We start from the raw sequence: 18,813 nt of genomic DNA on the forward strand, positions 1-18,813 counted from the left end.
CTCCACTTCCCATCCAGCTCCCTGCTCCTGGCCTGGGAAAGCAGCAGAGGATGGCCCAAAACCTTGGGACTCTGCATCCATGTGGGAGACCCAGAAGAAGCTCCTGGCTCTTGGCTTCAGATCAGCTCAGCCTTGGCTGTTGAGGCCACTTGGAGAGTGAACCAGCAGATGGAAGATCTTTCTCTCTGTCTCTCCTCCTCTCTGAATCTGCGAATCTGCCTTTCCAATAAAACAAAATCTTAAAAAAAAAAAACCAAAAAAAAAAACCGCTCAAACAAGTGTGGGCAGATAGATGTCGCTGGATGCCATGTGTGTTGCAGGAAGATTGCAAGGGATGTTTTCTCAATTTCAACTGATTATTGAATGTTCAACTGGAGTGAAAATCAGCTCCTATCCCACCAAGTTTAAAAACCAGTCACAAAACACACATTAGAATATAGTTTTTTAATTTTTATAAATAACTTATCTGTTACAAAGATCGTTTACCCAGCTAAATCACAAAACCATCAACTCAAGATATCCAAGTTACGTTTTATTAATAAAACAAGTAAAAACTGATTTATCAATCTTCACATAGAACTGCAGATGAAGCTGAAAAAACAAGCCTAGTTTTAAAACAAAATGTATCAAATGTAAGGCTCTGGGTCTACCATCTACCGAACCAGGATTGTTAGGATTGCCACGTTGCTCTCCACCTGCACAACGCAAGGCCTGACTGTCAAGGCTTTGGCCATCACAGGGGTCTCCGGTAATACTCCTGTTTCCTCAGAACATGGCCAATGGCAGACACGGACAGTGGGTGACGGGCCACATCTTCTAACTTTTGCTCTATTTCAGCACTTCCCTTAGCCCCATTTTAAGCGCTGATAGGTAATTTCTGAACTCTGTCTCTTTAAATGCACACTGCTACTGCTTTTTCTTGATTTCATTTAGTTATATACACTCCTGATCATCTGAATATTTACTTTCCTTACAAAAATAAATCATCAAAATAAAGAGATGCTTGAGGTTGCTTCAGTGTTCAAGTTTGCCTGTTTTTCTTTTTTTTTCCAGCTTTTCTTCCATTTGTCCTAGGTACGATTAGCCTTGTTTGATAGAGACACATGATCCTGCCACCAAGTCAGGGTTAGAAACAGACTGCCCCAAACAGGAAGCATCTAGACTTCTCTCCCGACACGGGGGGCTGTTGGTACTGCTGCTGCTGGTTCTGGCACTCTACTGGAACGGGCTCCTGCGAGGGCTCTGCGCGACGGATGAACCAAGCTGTCAGTGGTCACAAAGCCCTTCTGTCTTCCACTTCCCTCTGGGGGACAGAACGCTGCTGTATCACCCACTGCTACGTCCGAATGTGGTGCGGCCTACCAACAGATGCTGGGCGACATTCTCGGCCATTCCCCGCACAGCACCTGTGCGTCTTCACAGAGCATACCACCTCTCAGGAGGGCAAAGCACAGAGTAGGCAGAGGAGAGTTACTCTGTTCATAATTTCATTTCATTAATGCTTTTTTATTTTATGGCATTGCTTCTCTCAGGTAAGGCTTAAAAAGGGACATGATCGTGCTTAATCACTAAAAGGAAAAAAGAAAATTAGTTAACAAAAGGCTATTACACTATACATATAGAAATATAAGAAAATCATCAAGAAGAAGTCACTTAAAGCAGACTTGAGAGATGTGTACAGTAGGACAAGCTGGGGAGATTTCACTGTGTGCTTGTACAGACAACATGCGCTGCTTGCGTTTTCATCCGGAGGCCCTGGACGCTGGCTTCACAGAGATGGCTTCGGGGAAGACCGAGCCGAGGCGAGAGCACCACAGACACGTTTCGTTCTTCCCCTCTCCGTTGGCACAACGTGGCAGCAGAGTCTTTGAACAGTTGAACCTTGTTCCTTCTCTTTGCGCATGCAGTGTTTCACTGTGTTACAGAGAACACAAGCCATCGTTCTCTTCCTTCCTCTTGCCAAGATTCAGGGGTGACAGGAGGGAGCCAAGGACGAGGGACACGCAGGCATTCGAGTGTTGGGCATCGTCCAACCAAGCCTTCAGCGGACGACCTTCCGCACGATGACTTCCGCCTGCCCATGACATCACACTGAGGTATCACTGACTCTGTGGGCCGGCTTTTAACATGAGCACAACACCATCTCGTCACACCTTCAATCTGACAAAACCCTACGGAGCAGTGAAACTCTTCCCCGATGACACGCGAGTTTCTTGAACTTGGATAAGGTGTTAGAGAAGATACAGGGCCTCTGGCTCAGAAATGCCTCGGCATCTCACACTGTTCACAGCGGATTAAGGCAGGATGGTTCAGAAAAGTACAGGCAGTGCAATTCCACTGAGCCCCCTCATCATCTTCTGTGTCTTGAGTCTTTGGTGTTTTGATGGTGGACCTTTGATCTGTAAGGAAGCAAAGAAGTTACTTTAGAAACAAAAATCACAAGGTCTGATTTTCTGGCAATATTCAACCTCACAGCATGAAGCAGTCTGTCGGTGATACGGGGCTGCTGGCTGCACCGGCTCCCAGGCCTGGCCTCGCTGGCGCCTCCCCCAGGGAGGAAACGGCCCAGTGCCTCCCAGTTACAGAAGGCAATGGGTGTCACAGACTGTCGGTCAGGACCGTGGAAGGACCTGTCCTACTGCACAGCAACACTGTCAGGGCATCAAGTCTCACGGAAGTCAAGACCTTCGCTTCCCAGGAAGCAGTTTACATCTGTGTTTTCTATCAGGAATGGACGTTTGGGTAAGATGTTCCTGATCTGCTGAACATGCGAGCACTGAACAACACACACAGACGGGCTGGGGTCTCATCTAATTGCCCTATTGATCAACAGCAGGCTCTGGAGAAGCAGAGCAGTAAAAACATTTGATTTGTTTATTTTAAGTCACGTTTTATTTGCCTGAGGATAGAGTCCTAGCAATGGAGCGGTGAGAACGGGCTTCTGTTTCAGGCTCTAACTCCGGGCTCCTACGTGACCCACACGCTTTCAGGCCTGATCTTGCTCACCTGTTGAGATCACTCTGTCTCGAAGGAGTCAATGGCCTAGAGTGTTTGGAAGGACAGAGGTATCTTCAGTGTAAGGAAGAATTATCTTCCTCACCTGTTGTCTATGACATTTAACACTTAATAAACTTTGACATTTAGGAAACCTGTAAGATTTGAATGTCACAATACATTTAAAACAATATTCCTATAAATTTTGGGGAGTTGTAAAGTAAAAGGAGCAGGCATTACTGGGTGTCTCTATAAACTGAAGATTCAAAACTTTGTTAAAACAATGCATATTAATTTCTACCTACTCTACTGAACTGGTGATTATGTATACTATTGCATTTTTCTTTTTCAAAAGAGAAATGACAGTGTCTAGTTGATAAAAATACAGGAAGTAAAGTTTTTATACCACAGTAAAAGCAACTGCTGTTTTGGTACTCTGTGTCCCTTGCTAGCAGCACCTCATGTACTGGGTGGCCCCTACAGAAACCTGACACAGAATCTCCTGCCTTAGCAACGGGCTTCCTGTTGTCACCATCTCTGTCCCATGCACAAACAGTTACACAGTTATTTCTCCAACTGAATGCTATTACAACAAGTACGTCTCAAGTAAGAATATTTGAATATCAACGGTCTGACAATACTATACCCCAGCACACATTGAAAGTGTTCTATCATTTAAAATGATTTCACAGCACACCTGGAAAACACTTTATACAACGATTGTTTTGATCTGGGGATATCTTTTACTTACCACATTTTTGTCCTTAGGCATTAGAAATCATTCCCACCTGGCACATTTTTAGTAAAACTTAGTCTTTTCGTTTAACTGCAAAGGTTAAATTTTAGGAATGGAGACCATGAGGAAGTGCTGTTTAACTCTTCAATCTATGTACTACTAAATGCCAGTGTCCTCTTATTCCTTTTTATCTGTCCATATAGCTACCCATCCATCCATCCATCCATCCATCCACTCATCTGCAGGGAGAAAGATAGAGGGCAATCTCCCACCCCTTGGTTCACTCCTCAAGCACCCATTCACAGTCAGGGCTGGGCATGCTGGACCCTGAGTTAGCTCAGTGGACATGTCCCACATGGGCATTGGGCACCTGTGTGCCTGAGACGTTGCCGATTGCCTCCCGGGGGATGTTAAGAGAAAGTGGGAATGGGGAGCACAGCATCCCAGTATGCACCCAGTGAGGCACAAGGGGCATTTTAACGGCTCTGCCACCTGCCTGCCTCTTCCTCATTACTCAAGTGACACAATACTGAAGCCAGTCAGCAAGGACTCTACACGCTGCTTTCATCATGAAAAAATCTCCAATAGTATTCTTACATCTGCATGAGCTTTTGAAACTTACGAACACTTTTACTGTTGGAGTAGCTGGAAACTAAACCCTGAGAACTAGAAAACAGGGGAAGTCAGACTGCAGAGGAGGACATGTGATTTCCACACTTAATTTTAACCTGCTAGAAAAAGCTCTGCTGTGGAGCAGAACTGATTTCAAGAACTAAACAAACCTCTATTCAAGACGAATTAATGACACGTTATTTTAGCACTATAGCAAAACAAACAAAAAATCCTTACTTCTCTCAAAACAACTAACATAGAAACTTTTGTTTTGTGGACGAACTTTTGAGTAATGATTTTCCCCCCTTCTTCTTTTCTGAAATTTTATCGTGGAAAATCTCACATAAACGAAAGTGAGAGAACAGTAAAACTAGCCCTCATGTGCTCACCCTGCTGAGTAACTGTCAGGTCACTCCAACTCCATCTACACTTCACCCTCAAAGGCCTAAGTAACAAATCATGCAGAAGCAAAGTGCGACTGCTTTCAAAATAAAGTCATTTTTGAAAGAGAGTTAAAAATAAGAGAGCAAAACAGTGTATTAAAGAAAGTCAAGAGTCTGAAATAAGCATTTGCTTATTTCAAAGAGTCACTGCTTATTCCATGCATCAGTTTTTCATAAAATGCATTTTTAAAAACTTTTTGAAGACCTTTCTATGCATAGATTTCAAATTTTTTTGTACCAAAAATAACTTTTAACTTCATATTCTGTGAAAATTTTCAAGTATTCTTACAGGTTTAATATACTTGCTCTTTCTTTATAGCATTTCTTTTTAAGATTTACTTTTTATTTACTTTAAAGGCAGAGTTACAGAAAGAGAGCGAGCAAGCGAGAGAATCTACCATCTGCTGGCTCACACCCCAAATGGCCTCAACAGCTTGGTGTGCCACACTGATGCCAGGAGCTTCCTCGGGGTCTCCCCTGCAGGAACAGGAGCCCACAGATCTGGGGCATCCTCTGCTGTTTTCCTAGGTGTATTAGCAGGAAGCTGGATCAAAAGTGGAGCATAGGAGTCTTGAACCGGAGCCCATATGGATGCTTGTGCAACATGTGGTAGCCTAAACCACTACGCTCTTATGCTGGCCCCTTGTTCTTTCTTGTTGTCATTTCTTTCTCCCTCCCAGACACATCTGCAAGTAGCAGAATGAGAAGTACAGAGTAGATAGACTTGAACTGACATTCTGATATGACTGTGGCTGCCTTAAGCACTACTTACACCTGCTGTGCCACAATGCCCACCCTTCTTTCTTATCTAAGGGTTTGTTTGTTTTGCTTACACTTTCAAAAAATCAACATTATCCTTCCTTCTGCTAACTTGGGCTTTGTCTGAAGTAAAGATTTATTTTTATTTGAAAGGCAGATTTACAGAGGAGGGGGAAAGCGGGAAGGAGGGAGTGAGGGTGGAAGAGAGAGAGAGAAAGAGAGAGACTGAGTTTCCATTCACTGGTTCAATCCCCCAATGGCCGCAACTACCAAATCCGAGGCCAGGAGCCTCGAGCCTCTTCCAGGTCCCCCATGTGGGTGGGAGGGCTCAAACTGGCACCCAGGATGCCAGCATCAAGGCAGATGTTTAACCTACTACACTGTGGTGCCAGCCTCAGAGATATTTCTTCTTTAGTGTAGGCATTCATTTCTATAAATTTGACTGTTAGCATTGTCTTTACTTTATTCTAAATATTTTAGCACACTTCATTTTTATTTATCTAGAGATACTTTTAAACTTCCTCATTCACCTCCTGAAACATCCAACGGTTATTCCAGACTGTGTTTAATTTTCATTAATCTTTTAATTTTCTCACCATTAATGATTTCTAGTTTCAACCCACTGTGGTGAGATAATATACTTGGATGGTCTTCATCTTTTTAAATTTGTTAAAACGTATCTTGTGGGCTGATGTGGCTACAGCTGGGAGGGGGCCCTGGGAGTGCTGGACAGGCAAGTGCATTCTGCTGTCGGGGAGATGGGTGTGTATGGGTGTGTGTGTGTGTGTGTGTGTGTGTGTGTGAGTGGTAGAGATCAACAGGGCTGTGCAAGTGTGCCGTTTCTTTACTGCTTTCTCGCTTGGTTACCTCTTACTGTGAATGGGATGCTGAAGCTTCCTACAATCACTGGAGTGCGAGCAACTTCCGTCTACGGATCTGCTAATATTTGGTCTTTTGTATGCTCTAATTTTGGGTAGTGTTATAATTGTTATGTCTTCTTGTTGATCTTGTCTCTAGAGATAACTTTAAAGTAAAAAAAAAACCACCTATTTTTGCATGATATAAATATAGCCACACATGGTTTCTTTTGGCTACCATTTGCATGAGCTATGTGTTCAGGCCTGGTGATGCTGGCATTCCGTATGGGTGCCAGTTTGCGTCCTGACTGCTCTGCTGTTGATCCAGCTCCTGTTAGTACCCAGGGAAAATCATCAGATGGCAGCTTTAGGGTCTGACCCCTGCAAGCCCAATGTGAGACTCAGATGAGTCTCCTGGCTTCTGCTCTGGCCTGGCTCAGCCTTGGCTATTAACAACCACCTGCAGTGCAACAGCAGATGGAAGATGGAGTGAGCCAACAGATGGAAGATCCCTTTCTCTTTTTATCTCCATAACTTTTTTTCAAATAAAAAAACAAATCTTAAAAAAACCCTACAAACCCAAACCCACAATCTTTTCCACCCCTGTGATCTCCGTCTCTAAGTGAGTCTTGGTAGCAAGTGGACTGTTGAATCCTGCTTTTTCAGTATACTTATCCACTTCATGTCTTTGGTTGGTGAGTCTGATCCATTTTCATGTCAGGTAATAATTCATAAGTAAATAGTATTGCCATTTTGTCGCTTACTGTCTATCTGGTCACTATTTTTCTCCTTTTTTCCTCTCTTGCAGTGTCCTTTTGCTATTTAGTACTTTTTCTTAAAAAGTGATTTATCTTTTTCTTGGTTTACTTGAAGTTTGTATGTCTTCAACTGCATACAAGAATACTATACTTTTGGGCCTGGCACAACGGCTCAGTTGGCTAATCCTTCCCTTGCAGCAGTCGGGATCCCATATGGATGCCAGTTCTGTGTCCTGGTTATTCCACATCTGATCCAGCTCTCTGCTTGTGGCCTGGGAAAGCAGTGCAGGATGGCCCAAAGCCCTGCATCCACATGAGAGACCTAGAGGAAGCTCTTGGCTCCTGGTTTCAGATCAGTTCAGCTTCCAGCTTTTACAGACATCTGGGCAGTGAGCCAGTGGATGGAAGATCTTTCTCACTGTATTTCCTCTCTGTCAATCTGTCTTTCCAATCAAAAGAATAAATCTTCAAAAAAAACCACAAAGCTATCAATGATGTAATAATTTTTGAAATCATTCATTAGGAATTCAGGAAGTTTTGATTAGAATTATGCACACATTAAAAAATAGCACATGAGAATTAAACTTCTTATGGTGTCTTCCTTATCAATGATTTGAAATTTAAAAATTTTTAAAAATACAAAGTTTATTTCTGTGATGATTTTCTTCTTTGTTTAAACCAAGACTTCTATTTTGGAAGCACACAGTGATTCCAAAGACCATAGTCTTAAAACAACTGAACACACCCCATCTTTGTGTCACCCCCAATCCCAGCATCTAAGAAAAGAAACATTTATGCAATGAATTCATTCCAGAACGTGGAAGTCTGAAGCATTTCTAAAGGGGAAGGTTGCTAAAGACAATTTTCTAAGATCTTGTTTCTCAAAGCATTTAATCGATGCACTAACCTTTGGGTTTTGGTGGCACAGGACCTACAAATCCAATATTGTCATAAAAGTTATGAATAGCGCTGGGATTAAAATGTGGTCCTGAAATATACAAAAAGTAAATTATGTTTACAGCTCAAAGAAACTTTTTATTTTTAAAGCAAGTGTTCTTTTCTTAAAAAGATTATTGTACAAACAGAAGAAATGCTTTACATTGATTGTGCACCTCTAATCTCAATTAAAAATTTTTAAACATAGTTCAAAATGTATTAAATTTCATAAACAAGAGGCAAATTAATGCAGGTAGACATCAAAAGAATCAGAACTAGATGCCTGTTTTACATTTGGCAAGTTAAAAAAATCCCTTAACATTGAACAACTCCATGGCTGAAGCTGGCAGACATGAGGGCAGCGACTCCATGGCCTGGCCCCACCAAGAGTAGGGCCTCCCAGAGACAAATTCAAGGATTATAGTTTCCACGCTAGTGTTTTTATTTCTTTTTCTCTCCAAAGTTTAATCACGGCATTTTTCTGTGGAGCATCTCCAGAGAGCCGCTTCCTAGTATTTACACAGTTGCCAGAATTCCTCGCACTTGGAATCTAAAGACACTCCAAGGTAGGACGTGGCTTCCCTGTGGTTGGCTCTCTCCCGCTCCTGTCTTTTCTATTCATATACATCTCCTCAACTCAGAAATTAAAGGATAAAATTTCCTTGTGGTTCTCCAGGGCTGAATCAATTGTAAATACTTTATCACAATATGAAATTTATAAAGATACGATGGTCCTAAGAATGTATAAACCATATTTGAACTTTCTTTATTGTATACATTAAGAACCATTGAGTGGCATATTAATTTATGTTTATATTTGAATCATGCTCAAAAATTCTAATTCTTGAAAGGCAAAGGTAAAAAGGGAATCAGAAAAGTTACAGGAATACGTACATTTTACTTTTAATAAAGTCTATAGTACTGTCTACATACATAAAGGCAATACTTTTGACATTGTGGCCATACATCCTAATCAACATCATCCCTTAACACATGACAGAGTGGAATGAGAGGATGTAAAATATATTAAGTTACTTCTTAATCAAATACCTCATTTTTGAGGGGTTGGTGATGGGAAAGAGTAATAACAATCCAATAGTTTGTCAATACTATCTGGCTCCAAACCAAATGTTCTAACTAGTCAAGTTATGACTGAGAAGTCTGTTTTCAGCCACAGGAAAGGAGTTGGTAGATTAGCTGAGTACGCACTGAACGTTACCTCGGGCTTGAAAAAGATCAATTTCTTTGGTTAAGCAGTCAATGTCAATCTGGAGTTGTCTATTACAACTTCTTAACTGCTGCATTTCTTCGAGCTGAAAAATAATGCCATGTAAGAGAGATTTGCATTGAATTCTCACGTTACTAGTTAAGAAAGAGTGGAGTTTGGCAGGGCAAAATCAGGTCAGAAAAACAAGTGTGAATTCATAGCACTTGCAGACACCCTGATCAGGTCTTGACACTCGGGGCAGGCAGCCTGCTCTCACGTGCGGGCACTGACCGCGGCACTTACGCACAGACTCACCGAGGGTATCTGAGACATGGAATTTGATCTTTTCAGGCGCCTTCGTGTTAGATTATTTTCCATTTCATTGACCTCAGACTTTAGTTTATCCAGCTTTTTCTTTTGAATCTCAAGTTCTCTTTGAAGTCGTTCCATTCTGGCTTTCTGGTGTACCAAAAGAGCTGCAAACACAGATTAGTAAATATGAAGGCACAGCCACTTTGGTCAATTAACCTTTAAGCAGGCTTAGGAAGACAAAAGAACACTTTTGTGACAAATAACGTGCCATGAATCCTGATGCTACATTAAAATAAAGAATCTGGATCTAACATTTAAAATTTCAAAAATTTAACCTAAAAACATTGCTTTAGTCACATAAGAAAATGTTACTTTAATTTTGGGGGGTGTGTGTTGTGGATAAACCCAGTTATGGCTGAAGACAACATGTTTGGCTTGTTCTCTAAAGATTCTAGTCACTTAATGTCTAGTCAATTGATATCTTCATGGCCATCGAATTCATTTCTGCCTTGTAGAAGACATGCCCTTTGCTCTGTTTCAGAGTCTGATGTGTGTGCTCTATGTGTGAGGTATTCTAATGTGAACAGCTTAGAGACTTTTTAAGGTGTGTGTATGGACTAAGTGAATTTACCCTGATGTATTTAACAGATAAGACAAGTAGACTGAGATCAGTCCCCATGAATGTTAAATTATAAGGGAAAAATGGCATCATTCTGAGAAACCACTTCCATATTCTTACAACCAGATCACATATTTTGTAAATATATTTCCAAGATGCAACCACCTCCCTAAGAAACTTTATTAACCTATAACAATTACTGTATGCTTTTGTGAGCCTCATAGTTTAGGTAGCTGGACTGGAAGGGAAGATGCTTGCATTCATGTGCTATAGACAGCTTCGAAAAAAATAGCAGATTTGGAAGGGTACCTTACCTTTAAGAAACAACAACAACAAAAACCATTAAAAAGAAAAACAGATTAGATACAAGCAACGACACTGCTGGTGACCTGCAACAGAGACACAACTACAGGCCCGAAGAATTCCAGGGCCTGGCATTTTTACTGTATGTTTTCCATGTTGAGATACACAAATAACCACTGTGCTATAATTGCCTACTGGCTCTGCTGTAATAGTCCACGTGGGTAGCAGACCTTGTCACCTGGGGTCGTGCAATTATGTCTATTTTGTTCACACAACAAAACTGCCTGGTGCTGTTCTCAGAAGTGTCCCTGTTGTAGAAGGATGTGACTTTGTATCTAAAAAGGATTCTAAGAGGATATAACAGAACATAAAGAGGTAAGATTTGAAGAGATAATGCCCAGAAATGTTCCACAGCTGAAAAAAGGAAAAATTCTAGAGAATGAAGGACAAATTTGTTCACTCAACTAAATTATCAAAGCACAAGTGAGAAAAGGCATTTTGAGACAAAGCGTAGGAGGATTCATCAGCTACAAATAGCTGTCGAAATAATGCTGAAGGTATTTTTTGCTAAGAAGGAAATGAAATAGAAAGATGAGTAAACCTAAAAAATAAAAACTCTAAATGAAATAGACAGATGAGCTAATCTAAAAAAATAAAAAATCTGACTGTAAATCAAAGAAGACATAGAGGCACAGAGACTGTCCAGGTAAAATGAAACTAAAATATTAGAAAGGAATAAGAAATTAAAAAACTAAATAGAATGAACATTTTCTAAATTAAGAACAAAATAAAAAAAAAGGAAAATGTTTGATTACATCAAGTTGGCAAAAAGGAGGAATAAAGGAAAGAGAGTAGAAACAAGAAACTGACAGGAATAATTCCAAATGTACTGATTATCATAATAACTGCAACCTATTGAAAAATATAGTTGATATACAAGCGATCAGTAGAGTAGATTTCAAACATTCAGCTATGGGCTATTTATAAGAAAAATACTCAAAACACAATTTACTCATCTGTTCTATTAAGTTCAGACCTTACTATACGTCATATGTCCTTGTAGGCACTTGGGAAATCAATGAACCAAACAGTCAAGAATCCCTACCTACAATGGTAGGACAGAAAGAGGCAAAGGAAGACGGCATGAACAAGACCAACAAAGGATGCCAATCCTATGGCCCATGAGACAAATTCAGCCTGCTGCTCATTTTGTGAACAAAACTGACAACTAATCTTGTTCATTTGCTTTCTTGTCAGCTGTGGGTTCTTTCATGCCACAACAGCAAATACCGAACAGGTGCAAGACAAACCAAGTGATCTGCAAAATCAAGGCCATGAACCCCCAAACCCAGCTCTGACTAGAGCTCTTATACTAACATTTGACAGAAAAAGACATGCCCCCATTTCTGGGTGAAAATACTACTTACTTCAATTCCTTGTGTTCCTTCACAATGTCTGGGATTCATCGAAAAATTATGACATGCAGAGAAGCAAGAGAAAACCCAAGTCACCCCATCAACAAGAGCTAAAACAACCAAAAGAATGACACTCAATGACTCAGATGCTGGAACTAACAGGGAATTTAAGAGTAACTAGGATTAATATGTTAAATGATACAGGTTATGGTCCAGCATTGTAGCATAGCCTGTTAAGCTGCTGCCTTGGACAATGGCATCCCATATGAGTACTAGGTCAAGTCCTAGAAGCTCCACTTCCAATCTAGCTCTCAGTTAACGTGCCTGATGGCCAAGAGATGGGCCTGTACCCGCATGGGAATCCTGGAAGAAGCTCTTGGGGCCTGACTTTGGCCTGACCCAGCCCTGGCTATCACTGCCATTTGGAGAATAAACCAGCAAATGGGAGATTTGTCTTTCTGCTTCTCCTTCTCTCTGTACCACTTTAACTCTCAAATAAATCAATAAATGAATCTTTAAATATTTCTTATTTTATATAAGAAAAAGAGATGAGAGCGTGAAAGACAAAAATTCCTCAAATTGAACATGAAGGGGAAATAGTGGAAAGAAACAAAGAACTCAAGACTTATGGGACCATCATCAAGTGGTACATATGTTTCTGGCAAAGGGAGAGAGACAAGGAAAAAGACCTATGAGATGATGGCCAAAAAATTTCCAAATATACAAGTTCCAATATACAACTTACAGATCCAAGCAGCCCAGAGATCTTCAAATACATTAAAGCAAAACAAAATACCTACACATGTCATAGTCAAGTGGCTGAAAACCAAAGAGAAAAAAAGCTAAGAGGCAGTCATATGAAATGTAACATTGATATTCCAGACAAATATAAAACCAGTATATTAATTTCAGAAAAATGTCACTTATGACAAAACATGTGAGATAAAAAGTTCTTCACTCCAAGACAAAAGGGAAAAAACTAGGAACACTATTCTTTTTTCTTTTTAAGTTTTATTTATTTTGGACCCGGTGGCATGGCCTAGAGGCTAAAGTCCTCGCCTTGAACGCCCCGGGATCCCATATGGGCGCCGCTTCTAGTCCCGGCAGCTCCACTTCCTATCCAGCTCCCTTCTTGTGGCCTGGGAAAGCAGCTGAGGACAGCACAATGCCTTGGGACACTGCACCCGCATGGGAGACCTGGAAGAAGTTCCTGGTTCCCGGCTTCGGATCAGCGCAGCACCGGCCCTTGCGGCTCACTTGGAGAGTGAATCATTGGACGGAAGATCTTCCCCTCTGTCTCTTCTCCTCTCTGTATATCTGACTTTGTAATAAAAAAATAAATAAATCTTAAAAAAAAGAGATTTATTTATTTTTATTGGAAAGTCAGATATACCAAGAAGATCTTCCATAAGATGATTCACTCCCCAAGTGGCTGCAACAGCTGGAGTTGTGCTGATTTGAAGCCAGGAACCTGAAATCTCTTCTGGGTCTCCCATGTGGGTGCAAGGTCCTAAGGCTTTGGGCCATCCTCAATTGCTTTCCCAGGCCACAAGCAGGGAGCTGGATGGGAAGCAGGGCTGCAGGATTAGAACCGGCGCCCATATGTGATCTTGGTGTATGCAAAGTGAGGACTTTAGCCACTAGGCTACTGTGCCATGCCCAGAATACCATTCGTTTTAAAAGATTTATCTATTTCATTTGAATGTCAGAGTTACAGAGACAGAGAGGTCGACATCTGCTGATCCACTTAACAAACAGCTGCAACAGCCAAAGCTGGACAGGTCTGAAGCTGGGAGCCAGGAGCTTCTTCTGAGTCTCCCATGTGGATGCAGAGGCCCAAGCACTTGAGCCATCCTCTGCTGCCTTCCCAGGCCATAAGCAGGGAGCTGGAATGGAAGTAGGACAGCCAGGACTAGAACTGGAACCCATATGGGATGCCATACCACACATGGACAATTAGCTTGCTAAGCCAATGTGCTGGCCCCTAGAACACCACTCTTACTCTACATGGAAAATCATAAAGAAATATTCAAATTTGTTTTCCAATAAATCCATCATAACACGTTCTAGGACAGAGGCAGGCTGTTCTCCCCAATACAGACAGCTCTACCAGAAAGCCCCAATTACATATGCTTTAGCTCTTCCAGCAAACTAAGAAAGTAAACCATGGAGCTGAGATCAACACAGAAGGTCAACATGGAGAGAGACGGCCTTTTGACATCCTGACATCCTGACATCCGGTAGAACTTTGATCCAAAGACTCACGAGAACTGAAGGAGCACTGCTGGTAAAGACACAGGTGCGGGATGTCTCTGAAGTTGATAAAATACCACACCCCTGAAAATTCACCAAGAAAGGAGTTACTGCAGTGGCTGAAGGTATGGCCTGCCTCTAGCAATAAAGGTGAATTTGGAACTATGGACTCAGGCCCTGAATTTAAACACTGCAAATCTACTGTCCTGCTAGTTATTTAAGAGGTATTCCTGTCCAGGGCAAGCAGACATGTAAAACAGAATCATAATAACTACATTATTGACAAATGACACACCCAGTAGACACTGTCCTCAGGATTACTTACGCACGCCTCTTAACTGTAAATAGGACGTGATTATAGTAAGAAACATTGCTTCTTCAACCCTTCCAAACTCATTCTATGAAGCCAACATTACCTTAATCCCAAAACCAGACAGAGAACAGAGAAGGAAAACTACAGACCTATCTCTTTGATGAACATTGATGCTAAGATTCTCAACAAAATCCTAGCCAATAGAATTCAGAAACACATCAGACAGATCATTCATCCAGATCAAGTAGGATTCATCCCTGGAATGCAGAGATGGTTCAACATTCGGAAATCCATAAATGTGATACACCACATCCAAAAACTGAAAAGCAAGAATCACATGATGGTATCAATAGATGCAGAAAAAGCTTTCGACAAAATCCAATGCCACTTCCTGCTAAAAACCCTAACCAAGGTAGGCATAGAAGGAAAAATCCACAACATAATTAAAGCCATATATGAAAAACCCAACGCCAGCATCATACTGAATGGAGAAAAACTGGAACCCTTCCCACTGAGATCTGGAACAAGACAGGGATGTCCACTTTCTCCACTACTATTCAACATAGTCCTAGAGGTACTCGCTGAGGTCATAAGACAAGAAAAAGAAATCAGAGGAATCCAAATGGGAAACAAAGAAGTCAAGCTCTCACTATATGCAGATGATATGATTCTTTATGTAGAAGAGCCAAGAGACTCAATACAGAAACTGCTAGAACTTCTACGAGAGTTTGGTAGAGTGGCAGGGTACAAAATTAATGAACAAAAATCAACAGCCATAGTGTATGCGAACAGCCCCAAGATGGAAAAAGACTTAACCAGCAAGATACCATTCAAAATAACAGAGAAAAGTATGAAATATCTGAGAATAAATCTAACCAAAAATGTAAGAGACCTATTTGAAGAAAACTACAAACCTCTTAAAAAAGAAATTGAACGAGACCTCAAAAGATGGAGTAACATCCCATGCTCCTGGATAGGTAAAATCAATATCATTAAAATGTCTATACTGCCAAAAGCAATATATACATTCAACGCAATCCCAATCAAACTGCCAAAAACATTCTTCATGGAACTGGAAACAATGATCCAAAGGTTCATCTGGAAACACAAAAAACTATGGATAGCTAGAACCATCCTGAAGAACAGGAAGTTAGCAGGGGGAATCACAGTTCCGGACCTCTGGACATACTATAGGGCAGTGGTTATCAAAACAGCCTGGTACTGGCACAAAGATAGAGAGGAAGATCAATGGAGCAGAATAGAAACACCAGAAGGGAACCCAAACAGATACAGCCAAATAATCTTTGACAAAAAAACAAACGACAATCCAGGCAAATGGGAACGTCTGTTCAATAAATGCTGCTGGGACAACTGGTTAATAGCCTGCAGAAACAAAAAGATAGATCCACATCTCTCACCATACACTAAGATCAGATCTAAATGGATAACAGATCTAAACCTACATCCAGAAACCTTCAAACTTTTGGAAGAAAATGTTGGAAATACTCTGCAAGATCTAGGGGTAGGTCCCTACTTCCTAAGAAGGACACCAAAAGCAATAGAAATCAAGACCAGAATAAACAAATGGGACTACATCAAACTAAAAAGCTTCTGTACAGCAAGGGACATAATCAACAAAGTAAAAAAACAACCCACAGAATGGGAGAAGATCTTCGCACACGACATAGGTGACAGAGGGCTAATCTCCAGAATATACAAAGAGCTACAAAACAACCAAAATGTCAAAACAAACAAGCCACTCAAGAAATGGGCACAGGAAATGGGCAGACACTTCACAAAGGAACAAACCCAAATGGCAAATAAACATATGAAAAAATGCTCAAGTTCCCTGGCAATAAGGGAAATCCAAAGCACCAACAACACTTGTTGGCGAGGTTGGGGGGGGGGGGGGACCCTACTCCACTGCTGGTGGGGTTGCAGGCTGGTACAGCCTCTATGGAAATCAGTATGGAGAACATTCAAACAACTCAAAATCAACATACCGTATGATCCAGCAATAGCACTCCTAGGAATATATCCAGAACACTTGTTTTATGAGAAACCAACATGCACTCCTATGTTCATAGCAGCACAATCAGTAATTGCAAAAACATGGAAGCAGCCAAAATGCCCATCAGCAGAGGATTGGATAAGAAAGCTATGGTTCATCTACTCCATGGAATACTACTCAGCTATTAAAAAAAACCAAATGCAGTTCTTTGTGGCCAAATGGGCCAAACTGGAAACCATAATGCTAAGGGAAATGAGCCAATCCTAAAAGGTTAAATACCACATGTTTGCCTTCTTTAAGATGATATGATGTTATGTATAACATGTTAAGTTATGTATGTTATATGTTGTGTATAAACTAAAATGGAAGTGTAGGTGAGGTGGTCACAGAAGGTGGCTGGGAACTTGCATTTACTTTTAACATATTGGTTACTCATTACTATGTCAATTAATTCCATAATGATGTAAATTTTTGCTGATGGTATGTTGGAGCTTTTAATTGACTGGGATGATACTCTGCTGGCTCTGTCTTCAGACCAGAGAGGGTATACCTAAGAAGCCGTTGAACTTGACTGGACAACAAGATGCTGGACTCTATGTTTGGTATATACTTGCAATGGGGGAATCTCAACTGAACTTGAACTGTGGTTATGCAACAAGGTGGAGGAATCCACCATGGTGGGAGGGTTTGGGGAGGGGTGGGGAGAATCCAAGTACCTATGAAACTGTCACATAATACAATGTAATTAATGAATTAAAAATAATAAATAATAATGAAAAAAATAATATGCTACTGAATAAAAAAAGAAATAATAAAATTTACTATAGCTAAAAAAAAAAGAAATATTGCTTCTTCATAGTAATGCTTCCTTCTATGTAACAGGGGGGTTTTATACAGGAATCGAGAAAGATGAACTACAGAGAAAAATGGGATCTAGGTGCACTTCTTAAGTCACTAGAAAAGTTCAGCTGTGTCTAAGTTCTGTCTTCTCAGCAGTTTTAACCCTCACATTGTGTAAAATATAACCAACATTACCCCATACTTGTCCATTACGAAACAATGTTACTTGACACATCCTGAAGCAGGATAATTAGGGTAAAGACAATTTTGCTCTAGTTACTTTTCATTAAGTGACAAAAGGTTCTGTATTGGCTAGGGGGAGAAAACATGGCAATTATACTTCTAGGTTCAAAAGAGGGGGTGGACTGAAAGGTTTTTACAAGATGAGTGTGTGGTAAAGCTAAACTTTCACCTCTATTATGGAAAATGTAAACAGAGATGAGAAAATCGCTTCTGTTGGCTTTTTAGTTGTTATTCTTTTGACTTGCAAGGAAACTGTTATATGTGAAATACCAACCACAAATACAACTTTAAAAGTTCATGGATTACACATGAATTTCATTTTTTTTGCACCAAAATAAACATATCTTTTAATCCCATTTTCCCAGGAACTTTTTGAAATCCCTTGCACAGACAGGCAAGGTCAACTTCAGCCCTTGCTGAGGAAGGGCTGGCAGTCACGTGGGTATCTCAGAGGCTCCCCCCAACACTTCCCACCCTGCGGCTCCCCTCCCCTGAACATTAGCCCGAGAGAGCATTCACCAAGCCCACCCCCAAGTGCTCTTCTATTTTCCTACATGGAGCTTCTAGCCAGACCCCACTGCATTTCTTGCTTACCCAGGAGCCTTTGCACACGCAAGGAACAAATGAAATGTGAAAGTGGATACACAGAAAAAAAAAACAATTTCTGATAAAGTTCAGATTATTTAGGAGACGAGAACTGATGCTGCCCCACCAAAGGACGAAGAAAAACAATCAGAAAGCAAGGAAATTAGAGGCATCACGGCTAAAAGGAAATTTTTATGCATGGGTTGAAACAAATATTAAGGAAACCTGAGAAACTGCAGGGCTAGTAAGTGGAATGCGTTAAGGACGTAATACTGACAATACATGCAAAGCTGGGTTGGGATGTTAAATTGCTGAACAAGACTGTTCCTAGAAAGAGAAAATGGAGAATTCTCTAGGGCTGAAGGGAGACATTAGCCCTTCTAAGAAAGGCATTTTTTTTTTTAATTTGTTTAAAAAGCGGAGAGAGAAGTCGATTTCTTCCATGTGCTGCTCATTCCTCAGTGACAGCAGCAGGTGCACCTGGGCCAGGCTGAACTTCGGAACGGGGAATACCCACGGATTCCAGGGACCCAAGTCTAGGTTATTACCTGCTGCCTCCCAGGGTGTGCATCAGCAGGAAGGAGGACTGGAAATGGGGCTAGGATCTGAATCCAGGT

The 18,813-nt window shown here is 41.0% G+C and overlaps 1 protein-coding gene across 3 annotated transcripts in view; it reads right to left on the bottom strand.

Annotated features, from left to right (window-relative positions):
- Window positions 1–1,485: 1,485 nt before the first annotated feature.
- The window catches only part of TAB2 (TGF-beta activated kinase 1 (MAP3K7) binding protein 2), a 94,418-nt gene continuing 77,090 nt past the window's right edge, over window positions 1,486–18,813 (bottom strand). For all 3 annotated transcript variants that reach the window (XM_058666132.1, XM_004587298.3, XM_058666220.1), the window contains 4 exons: window positions 9,618–9,778; window positions 9,315–9,408; window positions 8,067–8,147; window positions 1,486–2,399 (listed from right to left, as the gene is read on the bottom strand). In XM_058666132.1, the coding sequence (XP_058522115.1) occupies window positions 2,257–2,399; window positions 8,067–8,147; window positions 9,315–9,408; window positions 9,618–9,778 (479 nt within the window). In that variant the 3' untranslated portion in view covers window positions 1,486–2,256. The remainder of the gene's footprint in view (window positions 2,400–8,066; window positions 8,148–9,314; window positions 9,409–9,617; window positions 9,779–18,813) is intronic.

The sequence above is a fragment of the Ochotona princeps genome, chromosome 1, assembly GCF_030435755.1.
Source record: "Ochotona princeps isolate mOchPri1 chromosome 1, mOchPri1.hap1, whole genome shotgun sequence".
NCBI lineage: Eukaryota > Metazoa > Chordata > Mammalia > Lagomorpha > Ochotonidae > Ochotona > Ochotona princeps.